Below are 21,659 nucleotides of genomic sequence, written 5' to 3' on the forward strand. Positions count from 1 at the left end.
AAACATCAGAATAAATGGCAATGGCCTGCCCTCTCAGTCATGCATCTGTGACTGATTTGTAATATTTATAAAATAAAATCTTACTTTTGAGCAGGTGTCTTTGATCTAGCAAAAAAATGTACAAATCAGGAACCCATTATGAAATAGTTTAAAACAAGATTTATACTAATCTGCAGGCAAATACAAATATATTCCTTTAAGACAGTTTTAAAACAGCTTTCCAAATAACTTCTAAGGATTAAAAAATGCACCTTTGCTTACTGATCATAAAAGAATTCAGTGTCTAAATATCCATTTGATTTATAAAGCAAAGACACAAATTGCCACTTAAAATTTTAAGCTTTAGAGTTTCAACAGACAGAAACTGATTAAATTTTTCTACTATTGTCTTATCAAATATTCCTCATTTGGTTGAGTTTGACAGAATAACATATTATATAAAAAATTACTTATTACTAACAGTATTAGGTCAGTAATTTATATTCCTTCAATAAGCCTTCCTCTGAATTCTGAGTTCTTCTGGAAAATTCTGAAGTCTTTTTGAAAACTCTTTTGGAGGCACAAAAATATTTCAGATAGTATTCACTGAATTTAAAGTAAAGTATCTGTTATTTTGTTATACTTTAAGGAGTTCTAATCCTAAAGGGATAAAATTAGAAAGCACTTACCTCTCCAAGATAGCATATCTGTTTATGTGCAACTTCAACAAAAACTTCTATTATGAGATTGACAGTCTCTGGGGTATTTTTGTAAACTTCCATCAATCCAATGCAATTGGTAAGGAAGTCCATCAAAAAATTAAAAAGAATTGCTACATTGTCAATCTGGGTAGCCTCAGCAATGCCACAAAGGGCCTCCAGTGTGGCAGTGATTTCCTGCTTGACTTCCTCTTGTTGACACATCTGCTGAAAGTTTTCTTGATTTATCACTCTTAAGAATCGCTGCTGAAGTGGCTGAAGAACCTATCAATGATAGTAAAACACAATTTTCTAAAGTTTAATTCACATGTTTCATTTATTTCAACTTTATTTCCTCAACTTGGATAAATACTCACTTTATAAAGCATTACAAACTGTACCATGTTACATTCTCCATTTAAAAGACTTTATTTATTTTGCAGAGAAAGAGAGCATGTGTGTGCATGTGCAAGTAGGGGTAGGGGAGGAGAGGGAGACAATCTTAAGCATAGAGCCCAACAAGGGGCTTCATCACACGACCGTGAGATTATGACCTGAGCCAAAATGAAGATACATACTCAACTGACTAAGGCACTCAGGGATCCCAACATTCCCCATTTTGAGGGTCATCATAAATTCTGGCCTACATAAAGAAGTAACAGTGCACTAGTCATTAGGGAAATGGGTATCAAAACCACAATATGATATCACCTCGTTCATTTTAGAATGGCCATCATCAAAAGGACAAGAGATAAATGCCAGCAAGGATGTGGAGAAAAGGGGATCCCAGGGCACTACTAATGGGGATGGTAAACTGGTGCCGCCCACTATGGCAAATAGTATGGAGGACCCTCAAAAAATTAAAAACAGAATTACTACATGACCCAGTAATTTCACTTCTGGATATGTATCCAAAGGAAATAAAAACAGCAACTTGAGAAGACATCTGTACCCCCACGTTCACTGTAGCATTATTTACAATTCCCAAGACCTGGAAACAACCTGAGTGTCCGTCAATGGATGAATGGATAAAGAGTTATGGTACATATGCAACGGAATACTGAGCCATAAAAAATGGTAAATCCTACCATTTGCAACCATATGGATGAACCTTGAGGGTGTATCTTAAGTAACTCAGACAAAGGAAAATACCATATGATCTTACTTAAAATGAGGAATTTTAATAAAATAGTAAAATAAAGTAACAAAAAATTCCAACTTTCAGAAAAAGATTTGTTAAAAAAAATGTTCTGTAAAAAAGAAACAGACTTGTAGTTACTAGAGGTGGAGGTGGAGGGGAATAGTTTTAAGAATAAGTAAGTACTAGAAGTGTAATGTACAACATGATGACTACAGTTAATACATATTATTATGCTGTATGATATATATGAAAATTCTTAAAAGAGTTCTCATCACAAGAAAAAATTTTTTTTTGTTTTTTCTTTTTATTGTATCTATATGAGATGATGGGTGTTGACTAAACTTCTTATGGAAATTACTTCACAATATATGTAAGTCAAACCACTTCCTGAAGTAATTTAGTTTCCAACAACCACCAATCACAGAACATGACTTAGTCAATGCCATTCACAGAATTCTGTCACGATCATCTCTTTCTAATTCGTTAACTGCCCCCACCCCCAAAGATTAAATTTAAGTCTCCAAAGGGCCAGAGAGTAAATACAGACTTCGCAGAACATGTCATCTCTGGCCCAATTATCCAATTACAGTTGTACAATAGTACAGAAGCAGCCGGAGATACAAATGTAAACAATTGAACATGACTGAGTTTCAATAAAACTTTATTTACAAAGTGAAAGCAGGCCAGATTTGGTCTGGTTTGGTGGGTTCCAATTTGCCTCTGTTTTACAGGTCAAATCCAACATGCACCTCTTGCCTGTTTTTCTCTTTTCTAACTCCTCTTAGCAGAGAACATAACTTCAGATAATCAGTCCTGTCCTGAGTGAAAATGTATATTTAGGAAGATATCTTAATTCTATTTAAAGCTATATATATGAGAGCACAATTATTTAAATTCTGGTCTGAAGTCTAATTCTGTTACTGTGTCCCTTCTCAGACATTAAGAGCATTCTAGTCACAAGGACTACAGGCCATCCACCTACATAAACTGGTTAACTCTTGGTTCCTGATTTAAAGCTAATTTACATAAGGCAATGTATCCACAGTGGTTATTGGTTGAATTATGTACCCCCCTCAAACTGACATGTTGAAGTCCAAACCCCAAGTACCTCAAAAAGAGGCCTTATTTAGAAACAGGGATGGTGCAGATATAAGTAAATTAAGAAGAGATGATTAGGGTGGGCCTCTGATTCAGTATGACTGATATCTTTACACAGACATGCACACATGGAGAATGTCATGTGAAGATGAAGACAGAGATTATGATGATGCTTCTACAAAGTAAGGAATGCCAAAGACGGCCAGAAACCACCAGAAATTTGGGGAGAGGCCTGGAACAGCTTCTCCCTCACAGCCTTCAAAAGGAACCAATCCTACCAACACCCTGATCTTGGATTTCTGGTCTATAGACAATAAATTTCTGTTTTTACACCACTAAATTTGTGGTATTTTGTTGCGGCAGTCCTAGCAAACTAATATGTGGTTAATTTGCATCTCCACATTCAAAACAAGGGGCTATTTCACGGATTTTTTAGGCTTTCATTTGAGTTGTGGGCTAAATGTGCCCAAACCACAAAATACTTAGTACTATTCAAAGTTTTCATGAATGCAGATATGGACAAATTGTTAGATGATATTTGTAAAAATAATAACCTTTAACCTATTCATTATAAGGGAAAAGTATCAAAAAAAGGTATAACTGACATATTTATGTCCCCACAGAGTATTTTACAGCAACACACAGGGAAAGATATAAGAGGATGCTATCAAAATAAAGGGAACTATTACCTCTGTCCAATACTGCTGTTTGGTTTCTGTGTCCATATGTGCAAAACCTCCCAAAACAAGAGCCTTCATTAATGTCCTCTGCACAGGACTTGACAAGAAATTCAGAGGTGGGCTTCGGCTTGCAAACTGCTTAGCTAAGTTCCACCAGTTTTCACACTGAATTACTAAGTTTGCCCTACAGGCAGAAAGAACAAAACACAAGACGCATTACTTACATCATATTTATACTAAGCAAACAAAAATGGAAGGTAACCAAATTTAATTAGTTATTGAAGTACAGTATAATAAACTTGGTATAGAATTTGGAGTCACACAATTTTGCGCTCAAATCCCATTAGTTATTTGATACTCTAAAATTTATTTACTCTCCTTAGTTTCCACATCTATGACATAGGAATAACAATAATAATAGACCTAATTCTCATGGTTGAGACTAATACAATAATTAAATAAAATACTGTAGTTGAAATGCTTGGAACAATACCTAGTAAATTACAAGAAACTCAATTAAGTAAGAGTTAGTCAATGCCAGGAGTAGTACAATCACATTCTTATGTAGTAAGAAAAATGAGAAACTCTTCCAAGTTGTAGAAAACACTAAGCTCTTAACTTGCAAAATAATTAAACTATCAAGTTTTTCTTATCTTTAAAATGGAACAGGATACCTGAAAAAATTAAACAAGATTATTCTGTATTAGTGTTTTTAAAACTATAAATTACTGAATTAAACATGTTTCTCATAAGATTCTTTAATGCCAAATCCCTGAATAGTCAACACAATCCTCAACTGTAACATGCGAAAGCTGTATTTGTACTTACAGCAATAATAATAATAATAATAATAATAATAATAATAAAATATATATATATATATATATATATATATATATATATATATATATATATTACACTGCTCCAAAATGCAAGGCCTATCTGGACTTTAGGACCAGGTAACTGCCACTTGAAAGACTACAGACAACACACACACAGTCTTCCTCCTATAATCAGCTTACCTTTCTCTTCTTTCCACCAAAGTGACAAGGAGCTGCACAGTGTCATTTGCAAGGTCCTGCTCACTACTCCACACTGAGAGGTTACTGATGACTTTTTGTAAGAGGTAGCCAATAATCCACTGAGAACCTTCTGTATCTGCCCCAAATGCTGTACTGAATGGCAGACTTATCTTAAGAGAGAAAACAAAATTTTTAAAGTCAGAAAGAAAGATCATCTTCAAAAGAAATCCACTGAAAAGTCAAACTGAAATTAGCATCTAAATCTGAAGTACTACTTATATCAATTTTAAATGTATTCATTTCTATTAAATCCAAAAAAGACATACTCAATCCACTTAATCTTCCAATGTGATTTTCCCATCAACTTTACTTTCATATTAATACACCAAAATGATATTTACACCAAATACAAAGAACATAAATTAATCCATTCCCAATAGTAATCTGTAAATTAATACAGTTAAAATAAGCTGAATCAAATGATGTGCTCTAAGAAAGTTATTAAAATTGCACGCCATTCATATGGTTCTCTTCAATGTGGAAGATGTTCAGCTCTTAATTTTATGTTGATGAGAAAATCACCAAGAAAATTGTTATCATCATAAATCCAAACAAAGTCAGTTTTACATTCTGACCTGATCATATAGTTTCTCATCCACCAGGAGGTAAGTCTTTGCCCAGCGTTTTAGAAACCAAACAATATCTTTGCCCATTTGAGGGCTTAGTAGATGAGTGAGATCTGCTCTTATTGCTCGAGATTCAACTTCTGAAACTCTCAGAACAGCAGATAACAGCCTGTAGGTATAAAAAAGAAGTCATTTATTCTTTTATTTATTGACTGTCTAGTCTTGTTTTTTTCTTAAAAGTCCTTTTTCTGTTTCTCAACTCTCTGAATTTAGGCCAGGCTACACTTGAAATTTTCGTCAACTGTGTTGTACATAAAGGCCCTGTTTTACTGCTGACCTTTCAGGAAGCAAGAAACAAGACAAAGTGAAGAGTCATGGATAGAGACAACCTTCTGTGCAAGTGGTACTGCATGTGCAAGTCTCAGTGTTACCATCTAAAGATGTTTTTCACATTCAAAATGGAGAAATACATAAAATTAAAAGTTCAGAGTAAATGCTAAATTCTTCAGCACTTTATCACTACTCAAACCTCCCATGGGTTAGCGCTGTTTTTATACATTTGTCATTTTATGGTAGAGGATCTGGAAATCGACTTATCTAAAACACTTTGAATGCTGAATCTTGTCTCTAAATCCGATAGTCCTAAATACTTCCTAACAAAAACTTGATTCTTAATGGTATTTTAAAATAAAAAGTCTTGCTAAAAAAATTTATCTCTGTAATGATGTGCTCTAAGAAAGTGTCATCTCCTACACTACATAATTCATATGGTTATATGGTTTCAATAAAAGAGCATGATCTGCAGTTAAGTTGGAAAGTCTTCGTTCTGGAGGTGGGAGTAGGAGAGAACATAATCAGAAGTGATATATATTTAACTTGACTTTAGCTAAAACACAAAGAAGGAAAGGGTGTAACTGAAAGAATCCATTTAAAAATCATTTTATGACTGACTGTGCCAAAGCAGAGATTCTAATCACCTGAAGTAGGGCTTCTGCTACTTTTCCTTACTGTTCTTCTCAAGATGACTGAAATTATCTCCTTGTAATGAAATCTTATATTTCAGTTCTTTATCCAACTGGATGTCTCCAAAGTACTAGCTACTATTTATCACTCCATCCTTTTGATATAATTTCTTTCCTTGCACCAAACCAGTAGTTTTTAAGTTTCTACCCCCAGAACATCTTTTCCCCTATATATTACCTACTCCCTATATCAAGAATTTCAATTTAGGGTGGATATGAACAAAAATACCCCATGACTTCACAAGACATTTAAGTCAATGTATCAGATTATTCTCATAAGAATGAATGGTTTTAAATAATATAACTTGCAGCCTAGCAGAATTTGAATTAAATAATTACAGTAACTTTCTAAATTATAAACAGGAATTTATTTATCAGTGTTCTTTCTGATACCCACCATCATCCATTTGAAAAATAAACACATTTTTCTTTAACAGTTGGAAACTTTACATTGTTTCTTTTTCCTCAAATTTTTTTTCTCCTTAAATTTTCATTTCAATTTCATTTCCCCAGATTATCTTAATATATTTTTATACTCATTTACTGCTCACACCATTTAATTATCTGAAACAAGTATGTCTGGTTATTGAAATAGAATTTTAAAATATTCTCAGTGATCATAAGACTATTTTTAAAACATCTTTTGAATTATCTATCGATGTAATACTAATACACAATTGAGCAAAGTACAACACAAATTTAAACAAATTATTAAATGTAAAAATAAAATTTTATGCATTTGTAATTGAAATTAATGTAGCAGGATTTTGTTTTTCCAAATGAGTCCATATATCTGAAAAAATACTATGTCTTGCTAGAATAAGACAGAACTGAACATAATTTGATTTGAATCCGATTTCATTTAAATAGAAACAGTGGGAAAATCTATTCACATAAATGGAAAGCATTTTTAAAATAACAGGGTTCCTTAATTATTTGAACTTCTTCCAAGTTATATGCCAAAAATCACAGAAATCCACCATCAAAAATTACTTTTAACAATCTGTTAACTGACAACCTGATTCCTTCAATGTCATTTAATGCAAAGGGCTGAAAACCTTCTGACTTGTAAAATTACTGGTTCTCTATTCCTCAGTCATTCACTCCCAACACCATACTATTTGGAACTGTCCCTTTATTTGGCACTCTGCACATTTTTACATATCTGCCTATCCATTATGATAAGATTCAGAATGAATAAGAGCTTTTGCCTTTCTTTTGTAAAGCGGGAGCAAGGTAAAGAAAAGTAGCACAGGCAGTTCGCTGAGGCTCCCCTGGAAGCCTTCCTATATCCTCACCACTGTACCCCATAGGGTTTCTTCTGAAAGAACCATCTGCCTCTTTCACCCTACTAATGGAAATGCTGCCTAACCTACCTTGTCATCCTTTAAATCCGTTTTCCACAGTATAATCTTACTACTATGGTTTGATCACTTCACCTCCCTATTTCCAATCTTTCTCACGCAATACAAAGACCATCCCTACTTCTTCATCTCCACAAAGACCTTTTCCCTCTACGTTTACATGTAAGCAACAACAAAATGCCTCCTGCTTCACGCCACACTCTCACTTCCAGGTCTCTGCCTAGGCTACTGTCACTGCCTGGAATACTCTTCACCTTCTACTGTATGTTGCACTCCTATTCAGCCCTCAACTATCAGGTTAAATGCCATCTTTCCCAAAAGCACCCCTTAATTCTTCCCCTAGTAAGAGGTTAGGTAAACCTTGGTGCTCCTCTATCACTCTTATCAGACTTCTACTGTATCCTTGGATCGTGGCACATAGGGGAGTTGAACTGATGAAAATGTCACATTTTTTTCATTAAAGTATAGTGGGCACACAATGTTACACTCAAATATTTTTTCACTGTTGATAGTTTAAACTCCTAATCTTACTTTAATTCTTAAGTAAGCTATCTAAACATTGTATTTCAGACAGCACTCACACTTTCCAATACTTTACAAATTAATCTTGGATTACCTTTTCAGTTTATAAACCAAAAGTCAGCAAAATGGGTCCAAGAAAGCTCTCTTTAACTTCCTGCAACATCTACTCTAATCTGGATCACCATCATCTTTGCCTTGGATTACTTCAATTAGCCTCTTCACTGGTCCCCCTGCTTCCATTTTTGTCACTCGTAGTTTACTCTCAAGGTAGCAGAGTAACCTTTCAAACGTTCTCTGTTCAAAACCCTACAACAGCAAAGGCTAAAGACTTTATCTGATTTCCCTCTATTTTCCCTTCTATTTCCATTTTCTGACAAAATTCCATCTCACTCTGCTCAACCCACAATGGCAGTTCCAACTGTTGCCTGATTATGCCAGGCATGCCACAGGGCCTTCGTATTAGCAGTTAGTTCACTCTGCCTGGAATGCTCTTCCCTAGGACATCATGGCCTCATCCCTACCACCCTCAAGTCTTTGCTCACAAGTCACCTTCTAAATAAAGCCTATACTGATCACAACATTAAAAATTATAGAAATCTCTGAAATCAGCACTCCTGATTCTCCTAACCCTGTTCAGTTTCTTATCCCACAGTCTTATGGTCTTCTAACACACCATATGATTTATTTATTATCTTTCCCCTATAAAGAGCTTTAGAAGGGGATTGATTTTTGTCGGTTTTGGTCACTAATGTATCCCAAATGCCTAGAACAGTACTTGGTACATATTAGGTAATCAATAATTATTTGTTAAAGGATAAATTCTTCAAGAAATGTGAACTTTTTTTAGTCAAACTAGTAGTGTTTCTCTCACATAGCCTTCAATTTCAAATTAATTCTTTGGACTGGAGAAGACAATTTTTGTTTCCAACCCTCATCTCAACCCTCCATAGTCTGTGCTCTCAGATACAAAAATGTTTTGCTCCCACACTGATACCTGAGACTTGCAAAAATTGAAAAAGCACTGAAAATACAAGGAAAGCATTCCTGATGGTACTGCTGAGGCAAGAAATGTGACAAAGAATATAATATGACAGCACCCTGAAATGAACTGCCTTTGAAATTAACATTCGCCATGAATCAAGCCAAAGCAAAAGTGATGATTTCCACAAGCACCTAATCTAATGCATATAGTAATCCCATAAAGAATAAAACTTTTTCCATAGAGCATTGATATTTTATTTCAAACAAGAGAATAAAACAATAAAGGAAATAAATTCTCAAACATTTCCTTGATATTAACTTAATAGTTCATTTTTAAAAAAAAATCACTTTCTACTGCACAGGCATAAATGATATCCATGTATTTTTGCATTAAAAATAAAAAGATGAGGGGGGACAGCACCCTGCTTGAGTTACTGATTTTGCAACTGGCAAAAACCAATGTTATTTCATTATTGATATTTCTGCCTGAAACCTAAATTTAAAGATACTGAAATCCAAAATGCTGTTTCAAATCCCCTTTTAGGAGAATATTTGTCTAGGTGTATCCCTCCTTAATTTCACCATTAAAAAGTAATGAAAATTTTGCCACTACTAATAGGAAGATCGAAGTCAATTCTCATCTAGGCACACTACTGTCTTCTAACTTCACCTGACAGGACTCTCAAGTTTCACATATTCAGGACAGCTATTTCTGTTTTATAAAGTAAGAATCTTGGTTTTCCTTAAGAAAGCCACTGAAATGTAGTTTTAGCTTTATCAACAAAAAAATGCTTGTTAATATTCCCCCGGTTTCTAAAAATCTCACATACTTTGTTTCATTCATTTAGGGTGCCTGTACTGTGTTAGCACTGTTTTCTGATGGACATGGGATATGTTCAGAGTACTTTAGGTCAAATGTCCCTTCAAAGTCTCACTGTATTCAGAATAATTTTACATTTGTTTTCCCCAGTACAGGATATAGCTGTCAATTCTCACCAGATTGGCATTACTTATATATACTGAGTACTTGCCATCCTTGTTTATTTCAAGGCTTCTCCAAGTTTTCTTTCATGTATCAGATTTACAACGTGCCTAACACTCAAGTAATCTACCCATCAACTCAGAATTTATAAAACAGTATAAATTACAAGAGCACAGCTATAGAGTTCATATTACCTAATCACAGAATCTGTTCTGTTGTACCCTGGGATGGAAGAAGCCTTTTCTCCTGGAGATCCCAAAATTTGAAGTGTTGTATTAATGTCAACTTCAGATGAATGCTTAATGGAATATTCCATTATTTCTGGAGGTATTAGCGGAGTCTCTCCCTGAGTATCATCAGCTAAGAGGTAGCCTTCAGTTTAAAAAAAATTAAAAATGAACACTTAACAAATCTACATTTATCAAATCGTACTATAAATGTTTTCAATTTTATCTGATTTACATACATCATATTAAGTTGATGTGAAGATAAATTATAAATGTCAATTTCAAGTTTGAGGAGAAATTTTCTATTTCTCAGATAATTAACTCTCAAAATACAAAGGACAAATGTTTTATTCATCAATTTTATAATTCATACTGACATGTAGGCTTTTTAATCTACCTTTTAATAATTTTCAGTAATATATCTATAAACATAATAGGAATTCTACTATTATCTCTATCAAAATCAGTATTTGGGCATGCCTTTTCAAAAAGTAAGATTTCTTTTTCTTGATTATTTAAAATACAAAAACACTGATAATATGCTTATAAAATAAGACCCTAAAAGTCAGATTGCCTAGATTTGCATTCTGACTCCAAAAATTAATAGCAGTGTGACCACAGGCTACTCTGTGGTAAAACTCTCTCTCAGCTTCTTCATTTATAAGATGGGGATAATAACAGTAACAATAATAAAACCTGCTAATAGTACTAAACAGAAAAAAAATAGAACTAAATCAGTGGGTTGCAATGAATTCCACATGTCACTGGGTAAGCAAAAGGCATTAAATATACATGTTAGCCAGTATTTTTTAAAAATGCATCCACAGCTCTGTGATATACAGAAGCTATATTCAAATTTCATCCAATTTATCCAATTCATGTATGGACTTTTATTTTTTTTAACATATGAAGCTTCTTCTAACATATGAAGTTTAAACTGCTCAGTTGGCAACTACATTTTAAAAAGAAACAACCAACCAACCTGTAACTAAAATAAGCCAGTGAATATCTTCATACAGATCATCAAGCATTTTGTTGTCAATAGTGCTTGAACCAGGTGAAGCAAGTAATTGCTGCTGATGTCGTTGTAACTGACCATGGAGCCTTGTTACTCTTTCTTCTAATAAACTGAAAGAGGGGAAAAAAAACCCAAAGCTTCATAAAACTCAATAAACAAAGATCTAGAACAACTCATAATATCCATTTATTAGACATCATAAATTAAGAAGTTAGCACAAAAACACATATATGAAAATATTATAGTACACAACTGTTCTCATAGCAGTATAGGAATTGTGATTTATTATTTATGACATAGAATTAAAACATTGCTTTACAAACAATCAAGGTTTACAACAGGCATTTGAAAACTGGTTATTCCAAGTTTTTATATTGATATGGGTCAAATCATTTCTCATACCATGTTTTCCACAATCTCTCTGCCATCTATGCTGTAGTGCCTGGGCTCCAAATGTACAAGCCAAGGAATGCAATCATGAGTATGTTTCTGTCCATTTGTTCCAGTGTGCTGGGATACGGGGTGGGGGTGTTTAAAGTCTTTAAACACTTTAAGTGCTCTCCAGGGAATTGTGAATAGAGAATATTTGCTCCATGGGGTTTCTTTGGACTGTGTGTACCTTGTCAGAAGAGGTATACAGTGTTCTGCAGCAATTCTTCCTAGCATTCCTACACTGGCTAGTTGATCTGAAAACTGGTCTCGATCATCCTCTTGAAGTTCACTTATTTCTTCTTCCTCACGAGAGGCCACACCATTGGCAGTCTATTATTGAAGAAGGAAATAGAGAGTGAGGAACTGCATTCCTTTGTTCAATGAATCATACATTTCTGTTGCACTGTAAAATAACTTCAGCATATCACAGGAAAAGGAGAGGTGGACAGAGCCAACCCAGCGGTCTAGGGCCTACTAACTATGCTTGATAATGCTAGCAGTTACAAAAGAACGGGGTAAGGGAGACACAGAAGAGAAAGAAATGGAGGGTATTACCCCACCATGGTGCACATGTATAAACAGTAAAATGCACTCACAACCCACTTCCCCACACCAGAGAATTTAACTTCAGTAACTGAAAAATCCGACAATCTTTAAGATATATTGGTCCTTTATACAGAAGTATCACTGGACAACTAGGAAGACAGGTGGAAGACACAGGTTTTCAGTGAAAACTGAAGAAAAATGGGGTAACTACGAAAACAAAACACTGAACTCATTTAGAAAATGGGATAACTTTTGTTCTAATGTTCTCAGCACATCTTCTTAAGAAGCTCTTCCTAAATATCTAGTATTATACAATGTATAATAGGATAAAATAGACAAAACAGAATTATAATGAAATGGATTTTTACTTACAATCTAGCTTGAAACTTACCAAATTCCTTGTGCCATCTGGAGCAGCGAGGTGGCACTGAATATAGGAATTGAAAACTTGAACAGCATGTTGGGTAAAAAAGCCTTTATGGAAATGTTTGTCGTCTTGAACCAAAGTTAGCCAGGACTCTAGCAATTTGTCATATGCTTCCATGTATACCATGTCATCTTTATCAAGCTAAGAGAAAAGAACACTCATAAAACAGGTGGTCAGAGAAATAAGATGGGAATTATAACATGAGTTACAGAGTTATACATATAAATGAATTTTTCCTTTAGCAAAGGTTCCCAATTATTTAATAATCTAGAGCTAACTGAGCCCATTTTAAAATTAAACAAACATTACAATAAAAATGTATAGGCTTTTTGTTAAACCTTCTAAAATCTTTATAACTTAATCTAAGTAATTCTTTTCTTAAATTTTTAAAAAATTTTTTTCTTTTAAAGATTTAATTTATTTACTTGACAGAGATCACAAGCAGGTAGTGAGGCAGGCAGAGAGAGAGAGGAAGAAGCAGGCTCCCTGCTGAGCAGAGAGCCCGATGAAGGGCTCAATGCCAGGACCCTGGGATCATGACCTGAGCTGAAGGCAGAGGTTTTAACCCACTAAGCCACCCAAGTGCCCCTTAATCTAAGGAATTCTCAGGCACAAAGGAATTAATGCTTTTCAGAAGACTAGCTGCTCAGTACTTTGTGGAACATGTGCTTTGCAAGTAAAAATTAAAACAGTATTTTTCTGTAGTCAAGAGAACTGTTAGAATAAAAATACTAAATGTGTACTTAATATACACCTTTCAACGATTTTAGAAAAAGTGAAGGATGATGAAAACAGACTGGTTTAATCAGCATATTTAAGAATATGTGGGGAGAACTTCATAGCTATTCCCTAACATTTTAGAACAAAAAAGGAAAACAAGGATAGGGCCTACACAGGAAGGAATCCAGAAAGGATGCTGAGGTGGGAGGAACACCAGAAGCCTGCGGACTCACAAAAAGCAAAGTATGTGAGTACAAGTGAATGAGCAAAGTATGTGAGTACAAGTAAGTGGCGAAGCCAAATGGACAGTAAGCAATGTAGAATAGAATGGTACTAACAATTATGCAGGCTTGGGTATTAAGTTTTACAACATGTATAACTAAAAGAACTTCACAGTAAAGTATTCTGTCATATTGAGGAGGAAGTCCATATGTAGAGATTAAGGATACCTCTATGGAGCCCAAAGTCTTTAACATTTAACGTATCACTTCATTTTTCACATTCTAGTAAGAATCCACATCCTAATTTTGCCATCAATTACTAATATGGGTACATAATTTACCTATGTATTGATTTCTTCACCCACAAACTCATTAGATTAGCACAATTCAATGAAAGGAACACTTAGTGTCAACCAACTACTGGTTAGTACAGAAACATAAATAACGTGCCCTTTAATGCTTTTAAACTCAGTCCAATGGGGAAGAGCAAAAAGCAAACAAAAAATAACTAAAGGCCATGAAGGATAAACACACATTTTAGGGTCAGTTTTTAACAATGGTGTCTCTCATAAGAAATTTGTTATAAATAAAAGAACAGAGTTTTGAACTATATACTCACTTAAAAGGTTTTCACCATTTTGTTACTAGGTTTCTGGTATTCTGATATTAGGTAGTGAACCCACGAATACTGAAGGTCAATAGGTCTAATTTAAAACTTGGCTTTTCTGGGTTCTAAAGCAAACAGGCATTCATCCTACAAATACAGAACTCTGGAACCTTTGCCAAAGAGAATCATCTCAAACTGTTATTCTAGCAATTTGCCAATGACTTAAAAAAGGGAAGTAATGGAAAATCTATTTCAAGTATTCCAGATTACCCTGTGCCCCCAGATCATAGTACCTAAGCACTTACGGGAACTACTTCAGATAAACTGTTTTCTTATGCCTTCAGCTTTTATTTACCCACAGTGTATTTAAAAACAAAACAAAAACAAAACAAAAAAGCCAGTCATTTTCTAGGTAAAATGGACCTCTTAGTTATTTTTAAAGATTCATTTGTTTGAGAGAGAAGATGAATACAGATGTGCGTGCAAGTGGAGGGAGGGGCAAAGAGAGAGGGAGAGAGAAACCAAGTGGATTTTGCACTGAGTGCAGAGCCTGACATGGGGCTCGATCACATGACCCTGAGATCAGTCCTGAGCTGAAACCAAGAGTTGGACGCTTTAACCAATTAATGCCACCTAGGCACCCTTAAAATGGACCTTTTAAAATATATAAAAATTTTAAATCGTTTTGTGAAAAATTTACAAAAGAATGAAGGAAAAAATGAAAAGAGTGTCATTAGATAATTTAATAAGGATTTAAACAGAGCAAACCCAAATTCTTACTATATATTTACCTGGCCCTAAAAGCATATTTACCAAAAATGAGCAATCCTTTGAATGAAACCAACTGGAACTTATTCATTTCATGAACAGTTACTGCTTATTATCTGTGGTATTTATATTCTATAAAGATGCCACAAACGCTGAGTTAGTAAACAGGTTAGGGTCCTTCTCCCATCACTACATTTTTCTACCACGTCGAGGTGAACAGATCAATACATAACTGTGCATAACTTATGCATAACTTAGTTTTATGTCTTTCTGTTTACAGACACCTTATTTAATATACATCATTCATTTACTAATAATGAACTAGTGATCAACACCACTATAACTCATGCCTGAATGAAACTTATCTGATTCATGTATCTGCTCCATAAGGCATCACAGCCATCTTACACACAGGAACACTAGGCAGCACTTCAACATAGCACTCAGAGGCCATCTCAAATAGTGAAATGATCCTGGCAGTCACTGCACAGGAAGAACTTCAGTATTTTTTTTTTAAAGATTTTATTTATTCATTTGACAGAGAGAGATCACAAGTAGGCAGAGAGGCAGCCAGAGAGAGAGGAGGAATCAGGCTCCCTGCTGAGCAGAGAGCCTGATGCGGGACTCGATCCCAGGACCCTGAGATCATGACCTGAGCCGAAGGCAGTGGCTCAACCCACTGAGCCACCCAGGCGCCCCAAGAACTTCAGTATTTTTTGAGAAAAATTTAGAAAACCCCAATTCACACAAAAATGCAAAAAATGTAGCTCTAGAGAACAGGAAAATTTGTTTGTAATATGTAGGCTAACACAGGAAGGCAGAGCATTTGCCTTGTTTGACCTCAGCTGGGAATAAGCATGTCATGCAATTCCTGTTTTTCATAAATCTTTGCATGTACATGTCCATGAATTATGAGAATGTCACAAGGGCTGATTTTGGGGTTACAATACAGTTTTAGCAAGGGGGAGAATTTGCTGTAAACACAGAACTTACGAATGAGGACCACTGGTTCTTCTTGCTCAGGTATCATCAAAATGCATTACACTTTTGAAAACTTTCATAACTCATAATTTTTTGAAGGACAGCTATCCATATTCTTGGTTCCATAAATGCGAGAACATATTCATTTAGATTTACAAATACTTATGAAAATGATCAAGTCAACCAATTTTTTTTTCATTTCTGTATCATTTATTTTCTACACCATTATTTCCACCTTTGTACATACTGCTTTCAGCACCAATGCTATTATAAACTGCAATAAGTAAATTCTGCAGCACAAATATTAAAAGAAATAAAGGAATATTGTCAACTCAGTCAAAACTCCTGTCACAAAATACTTGAAGTTTTTCCTGTGGAATTACTGACTGGATAAGAACGCTTTATTTTCCTATTGTCCTTGGAAATAAATTGCTTTCTCACAAGTTGATGAATTTGAAAAAATTTACCTAGGATATCAGCTTAAACTCAATCTTTAATTTCACTTATACTATCAATTTCATCATCATTATTGGAGTTTAGCATGCCATCTCTTTACATTTATTTCTAATTTGTTTTATCACTGTAAACGGTCTTATTCTGGCAATTTCCTCCTCTTTGTTACTATGGGCAGAAAATGAAAAATTCTGAATTCCAAACAGGATCCAATTAAACATAAAGACAAACAAACAAACAAAAAAGAACTTAAAGGAAACTGAAAATCTAGACCCCAGTGGTATACTGAGAGTTAAAGAATGTTGCAAAAAATAGCCAAATAAAATCTGTTCAAGCATCATCTGCTGTCATGGGACGGAGGATTCCACATCATTCACTGCCTCCTATATAAAGCTTTGCAAGAAACTTTTTCTACCTTTATTTTTACTTAATATTAGAAAGAATTCCTCTGAGGAGCAGCTGTGCTCCCTCTTTTTGCAGGAGACCCTCTTAAGGAACCTTACCTCCCATCCCATTTCAAGTCCTTCAAATTCAAATCTAAAAAATCAAATTTATTATTACCTACAAAGTAAGCTTCTAGCTTGCATATCACCATTGCTCTTTTTCTCTAATCTTAACTTTAAAAGATTATTTCATTTAAATGCCACCAGAAATCTATGAAACAAAGAAGGTAACGAAAAAATAAAATAATCTCTAATATAGTTTCAACTGCTATGTTAAATACCTTTCCTCTTTCCCTCATGGCCACTATTCTAAAGCCTGATTAATGGAAGAGCAGCTGTGAAGAGTGGCCTAATGTAGAACAAGACAACATTCAAAGGGTTAACTGAAAATGGAACTGACTTAAGAATGTCTACTTAATAGCAGAGTCATATGGTGATTTACATGTAAGAATGTCTACTGCAGCATTACTTAAACACATGCTAACAAATTTATGAACCATTTCCCTAATCATGATTTCCAGTACTATTTTAATGACATGAAAAAATGCTAATGATATAAATAAAAAGTAATGATTTTATTTTTATTTAAGTCTAAGTATGGCTTAAAATTTGGAAAAAATACATTAAAAAATTAATAAGTTTCAGAAGGTGAAACTACAAGTGATTTGGTTTACTTCTCATTAATCAAAAAAATTTTAAAACAATTTTGAGTATTAAATGTTCATACTTTGAGGAGGGGAAAAGGTATTTATAACCCTATATATGAATAAAGAGATGCCAAGAAAGTGGGCAATTCATGGGATTTTTGAAGAATTTTAATTTTTATGCACCGTTTGGGTTACTTTTACCAGTTAGCATATTCCATTTTTACATTAAAATTATATTCTGAAATGATACAAGTAACAAAATTAAAATTATAAATGTGAAGAAAAAAGTAGAAGTAAAAACTTAACTGATTAAAAAAAATGGACACACTCCTAGTATTTGGACCAAGGAAAACAAAGAAAAAAGAAAACTTGAATATTCTCACAACCAACCATTTAAAATTTTTAGTTAGTTTAAATTTTTCTCCAGAAGAAAATACCAGGCTCGGCAGATTTACAGGTGAGATCTAGTGAACTAGCCAAAAAAAGCAAAATAAAAAACAACTAATCTTATACAAACTGACCGAGTGAAGAGAAAAAAATGGGCTAGAGAGTGATCTGTGGAGTTGTTATAATTCTGACAACAAACAAATCCAGCCATTCATAAAAGGCCATGATACATGATTATCCAGCTGGGTTCAGCTCAGAAATTCAAAGGCAATTTTACCATTAGAAATATCCATAAGAGCAATTCAGTTCATTAAATTATTAAGCAGAATTTCATTTAATAATATCCAATAGTCAGTCAAGTTTTACAGAAACCTATTAGCAATTTTGATAAAGAACAGCTCAAAAACCTAGAGCAGACATTATTCCCAATGATAAACCAGAAAAGATGAGTTGTTCCCATTTGTATTCAATACTGTACAATAAGAAAAAGAAATGTATTAAACTATGAGAAAAAAGAAACACAGATTGTAATGTCTGAATACATTATCATTATTTATAAATGATGTAATTGTCACAGAAGACTAAAAAGATTCTAAAGATAAATTATTGGAACCAGTAAAAATTTAGAAGGGTTAGTAAATACCAGGCTCGGCAGATACAAAACTCGGCAATATACAAAAACTGACTGCATTTTTTTCTATGCTAGCAGGAATGTGAAAAATGAAGTTTAAAAATACTATTTACAATAGTAACAAAAATATAAGTTAGTAAAAAATGTATTCCTTTATTTAGGCACAATGAATTAGACTTAAATCAGTACAGAGAAATACCACTTTTATGGATAGTGTTAGTATCGAGAGATATCCATTCCTCACTTAAGATTCCCCATAGTTGGGGTGTCTGGGTGGTTCAGAAGTGTCTGCCTTTGGCTCAGGTCATGATCCCAGGGTCCTGGGACTGGGCCCTGTGACAGGCTCCCTGCTCAGCAGAAAGCCCACTTCTCCCTCTCCCACTCTCTCTCTGTCAAAATGATGAATGGAATCTTTAAAAAAGAGAGAGAGGGGATTCCCCATAACCCCGACCACAATCCAACTTAACAAATTCACAAATTTTATATGGAAAATAAAGAGCCAAATATATCCAAGACTGTTCTGAAGAACTTGAAGGGAGTGGGGGTGAGGGTGGGAGATTGTCCTATCAAATACCTAAACACCCCTTCAGAATAAAGCAAAATATAAGTGCAGAAATAGAAACCCGACCAATGGAAGTGATTAGAGAGTTCTGGAAACACACCGCTTTTATGTGAAAACTACATATACGATAGCATAGATATGATGTGGGGTTAATATCCAAAAAATATAAAGAATTTATATAACTCCATAGCAAAAAACCCACAAATAATCCAATTTAAAAATGAACAAAGGACCTGAAAAGACATTTTTCCAAAGATATAGGAATGGTCAACAAGTACATCAAAGGTGCTCAATATCACTAGTTATTAGGGAAATGCAAATCAAAATCAAAAGGAGATTATCACTTTATGGGTGTGAGAATGGCCATCATCAAAAGAGCAAAAGTTAATAAATAATGGCATGGATTAGGAGAAAAGGGGACCCCTGTGCATTGTTGGTGGGATTGTAAATTGGTGCAGCCACTATGGAAACTAGTACAAAGGACCCTCAAAAAATTAACAGAATTACCATTTGATCCAGCAATTCTACTTCTGGGAATATATCCGAAGGGAATAAAAACTCAAGAAGATAATCTGCAACCCCACATTCACAGCAGCATTATAGACAGCATTATAGCCGAGACATGGAAAAAACCCAAGTGTCCACTGAGAGATGAATAAAGAAACTCTGGTATATATACACACTGGAAAATTTCCCGTTTAAAAAAAAAAAATGAGGAAAATCTACCATTTGTGACAACACGGATGGACCCTGAAGGCATTATGCCAAGTGAAATAAGTCAGAGAAAGACAAACACTGATCTCACTTATATATGGCACCAGAAGAACAACAACAACAATCCCACAAAACTCAGAAAAAGACATCAGATTTGTTGTACCAGAGGAATGAGGAGGAGGAACTGGAAAAAGGTGGTCAAAAGGCACAAACTTTCAGTTATAAGTAATTCTGGGGAAGTAAGGTAAAATATGATGACTGTAGTTAACACTCCTCTGTGATACATAGGAAAGTTGTTTGAGTAGATCCTAAAAGTTCTCATCACAAAGAGAAAAATTTTTTCTTTTTGTTGTATCTATGATATATAAATGTTAATAAACCTACTGTGATGATCATTTCACATATGTGTAAATCAAGCCATCATGCTGTACACCTTAAACTTACACAGCAATGTATGTCAATTATTTCTCAATAAAAATGGGGGAAAATAGGGGCGCCTGGATGGCTCAGTGGGTTAAAGCCTCTGCCTTGGGCTCAGGTCATAATCTCAGGGTCCTGGGATCAAGCCCTACATCGGGCTCTCTGCTCAGCAGGGAGCCTGCTTCCTCCTATCTCTCTGCCTGCCTCTCTGCCTACTTGTGATCTCTGTCAAATAAATAAAATCTTTTAAAAAAAAAATGGGAAAAAATATAAATATAAATCAATAAAAATTTGTTATCCATATGAAAAAAAGGGAAATTGGATCCCTACTTGATCCCATATTAAAACCTGAAGTCAAAAACAAACAAACAAACAAACAAACAAACAAAAAAAAAACCTGAAGTCTAAGATGGTCAAGTCATGTAAGGTAAACTTTTAACATTTAGAAGAAAACACAGGAAGGGGAGCTGTCCGAAACAAGGAACTAATAATGCAAATCATTTTTTAAAAGTAATTTCTACACCCAACATGAGGTTCTAACTCACAACCCTGAGATCAAGAGCCACACTGCTCTTACTGACTGAGCCAGCTAGGCACCCCAATAATGCTAATTATAAAAGAAATGACAGTAAGTTTGACTACACTAAAACGAAGAACATTTGTTCATCAAAAGACACCATAAAGCTTAAATGCAATAGTGTATTCAGGATTGGATTCCAAAACAGAAAAATGACTGATGGAAAATTAGTGAAATCCAAATAAAGCATGAAAGTTTGGTTAATAATAATTCATCTAATGTTAATTTCTTACTTTTGACAAATGTACCATTGTTATATAACATGGTAAAATTAGAGCAAACTAGGTAAAAGGTACTGCTTTGCAACTTTTCTGTAAATCTAAAATTACTCCAAATTAATTATAAGAAGAAAGATATCATAAACTGAAAAGAAGAGCCACAGAACTGGGAGGATAGATCTGCAACAAATAACTGACAAAAAAACTAGTGTACAGTATAAAGAATTTCTATAAAACAGTACAAAAAAAACAACTTGACACGGAAATGGGGAATGGACTGAACAAGAAATTCAAAGGAATAACCACAGGAATCATATATATGAAAAAATGCTCACCTTACTAGCACCTTAATTATGTAAGACCATATCGTGTACTTACAAGTTTAACAAAACTGTGATGGGAAAGACATGGACCAATGAAAACTCACACATATCACTACTGAACAAGTAACTGGTTCCATCATTTCAACAAACAATTTGAAACTATCTTGTAGAATTGAACATTCACATTATCTTATGGTCCAAAAACTCCATTTCTAGGTTTAG

The 21,659-nt window shown here is 34.3% G+C and overlaps 1 protein-coding gene across 1 annotated transcript in view; it reads right to left on the minus strand.

Annotated features, from left to right (window-relative positions):
• XPO4 (exportin 4) overlaps window positions 1-21,659 on the minus strand; it is a 122,950-nt gene that overhangs the window by 15,198 nt on the left and 86,093 nt on the right. The window contains exons 10-17 of the mRNA XM_059378342.1: window positions 12,730-12,906; window positions 11,980-12,122; window positions 11,325-11,470; window positions 10,310-10,487; window positions 5,254-5,413; window positions 4,619-4,788; window positions 3,606-3,780; window positions 669-962 (exon numbers count right to left, since the gene is read on the minus strand). Of these exons, the coding sequence (XP_059234325.1) occupies window positions 669-962; window positions 3,606-3,780; window positions 4,619-4,788; window positions 5,254-5,413; window positions 10,310-10,487; window positions 11,325-11,470; window positions 11,980-12,122; window positions 12,730-12,906 (1,443 nt within the window). The remainder of the gene's footprint in view (window positions 1-668; window positions 963-3,605; window positions 3,781-4,618; window positions 4,789-5,253; window positions 5,414-10,309; window positions 10,488-11,324; window positions 11,471-11,979; window positions 12,123-12,729; window positions 12,907-21,659) is intronic.

Source organism: Mustela nigripes, chromosome 15 (assembly GCF_022355385.1).
Source record: "Mustela nigripes isolate SB6536 chromosome 15, MUSNIG.SB6536, whole genome shotgun sequence".
Taxonomy (NCBI): domain Eukaryota; kingdom Metazoa; phylum Chordata; class Mammalia; order Carnivora; family Mustelidae; genus Mustela; species Mustela nigripes.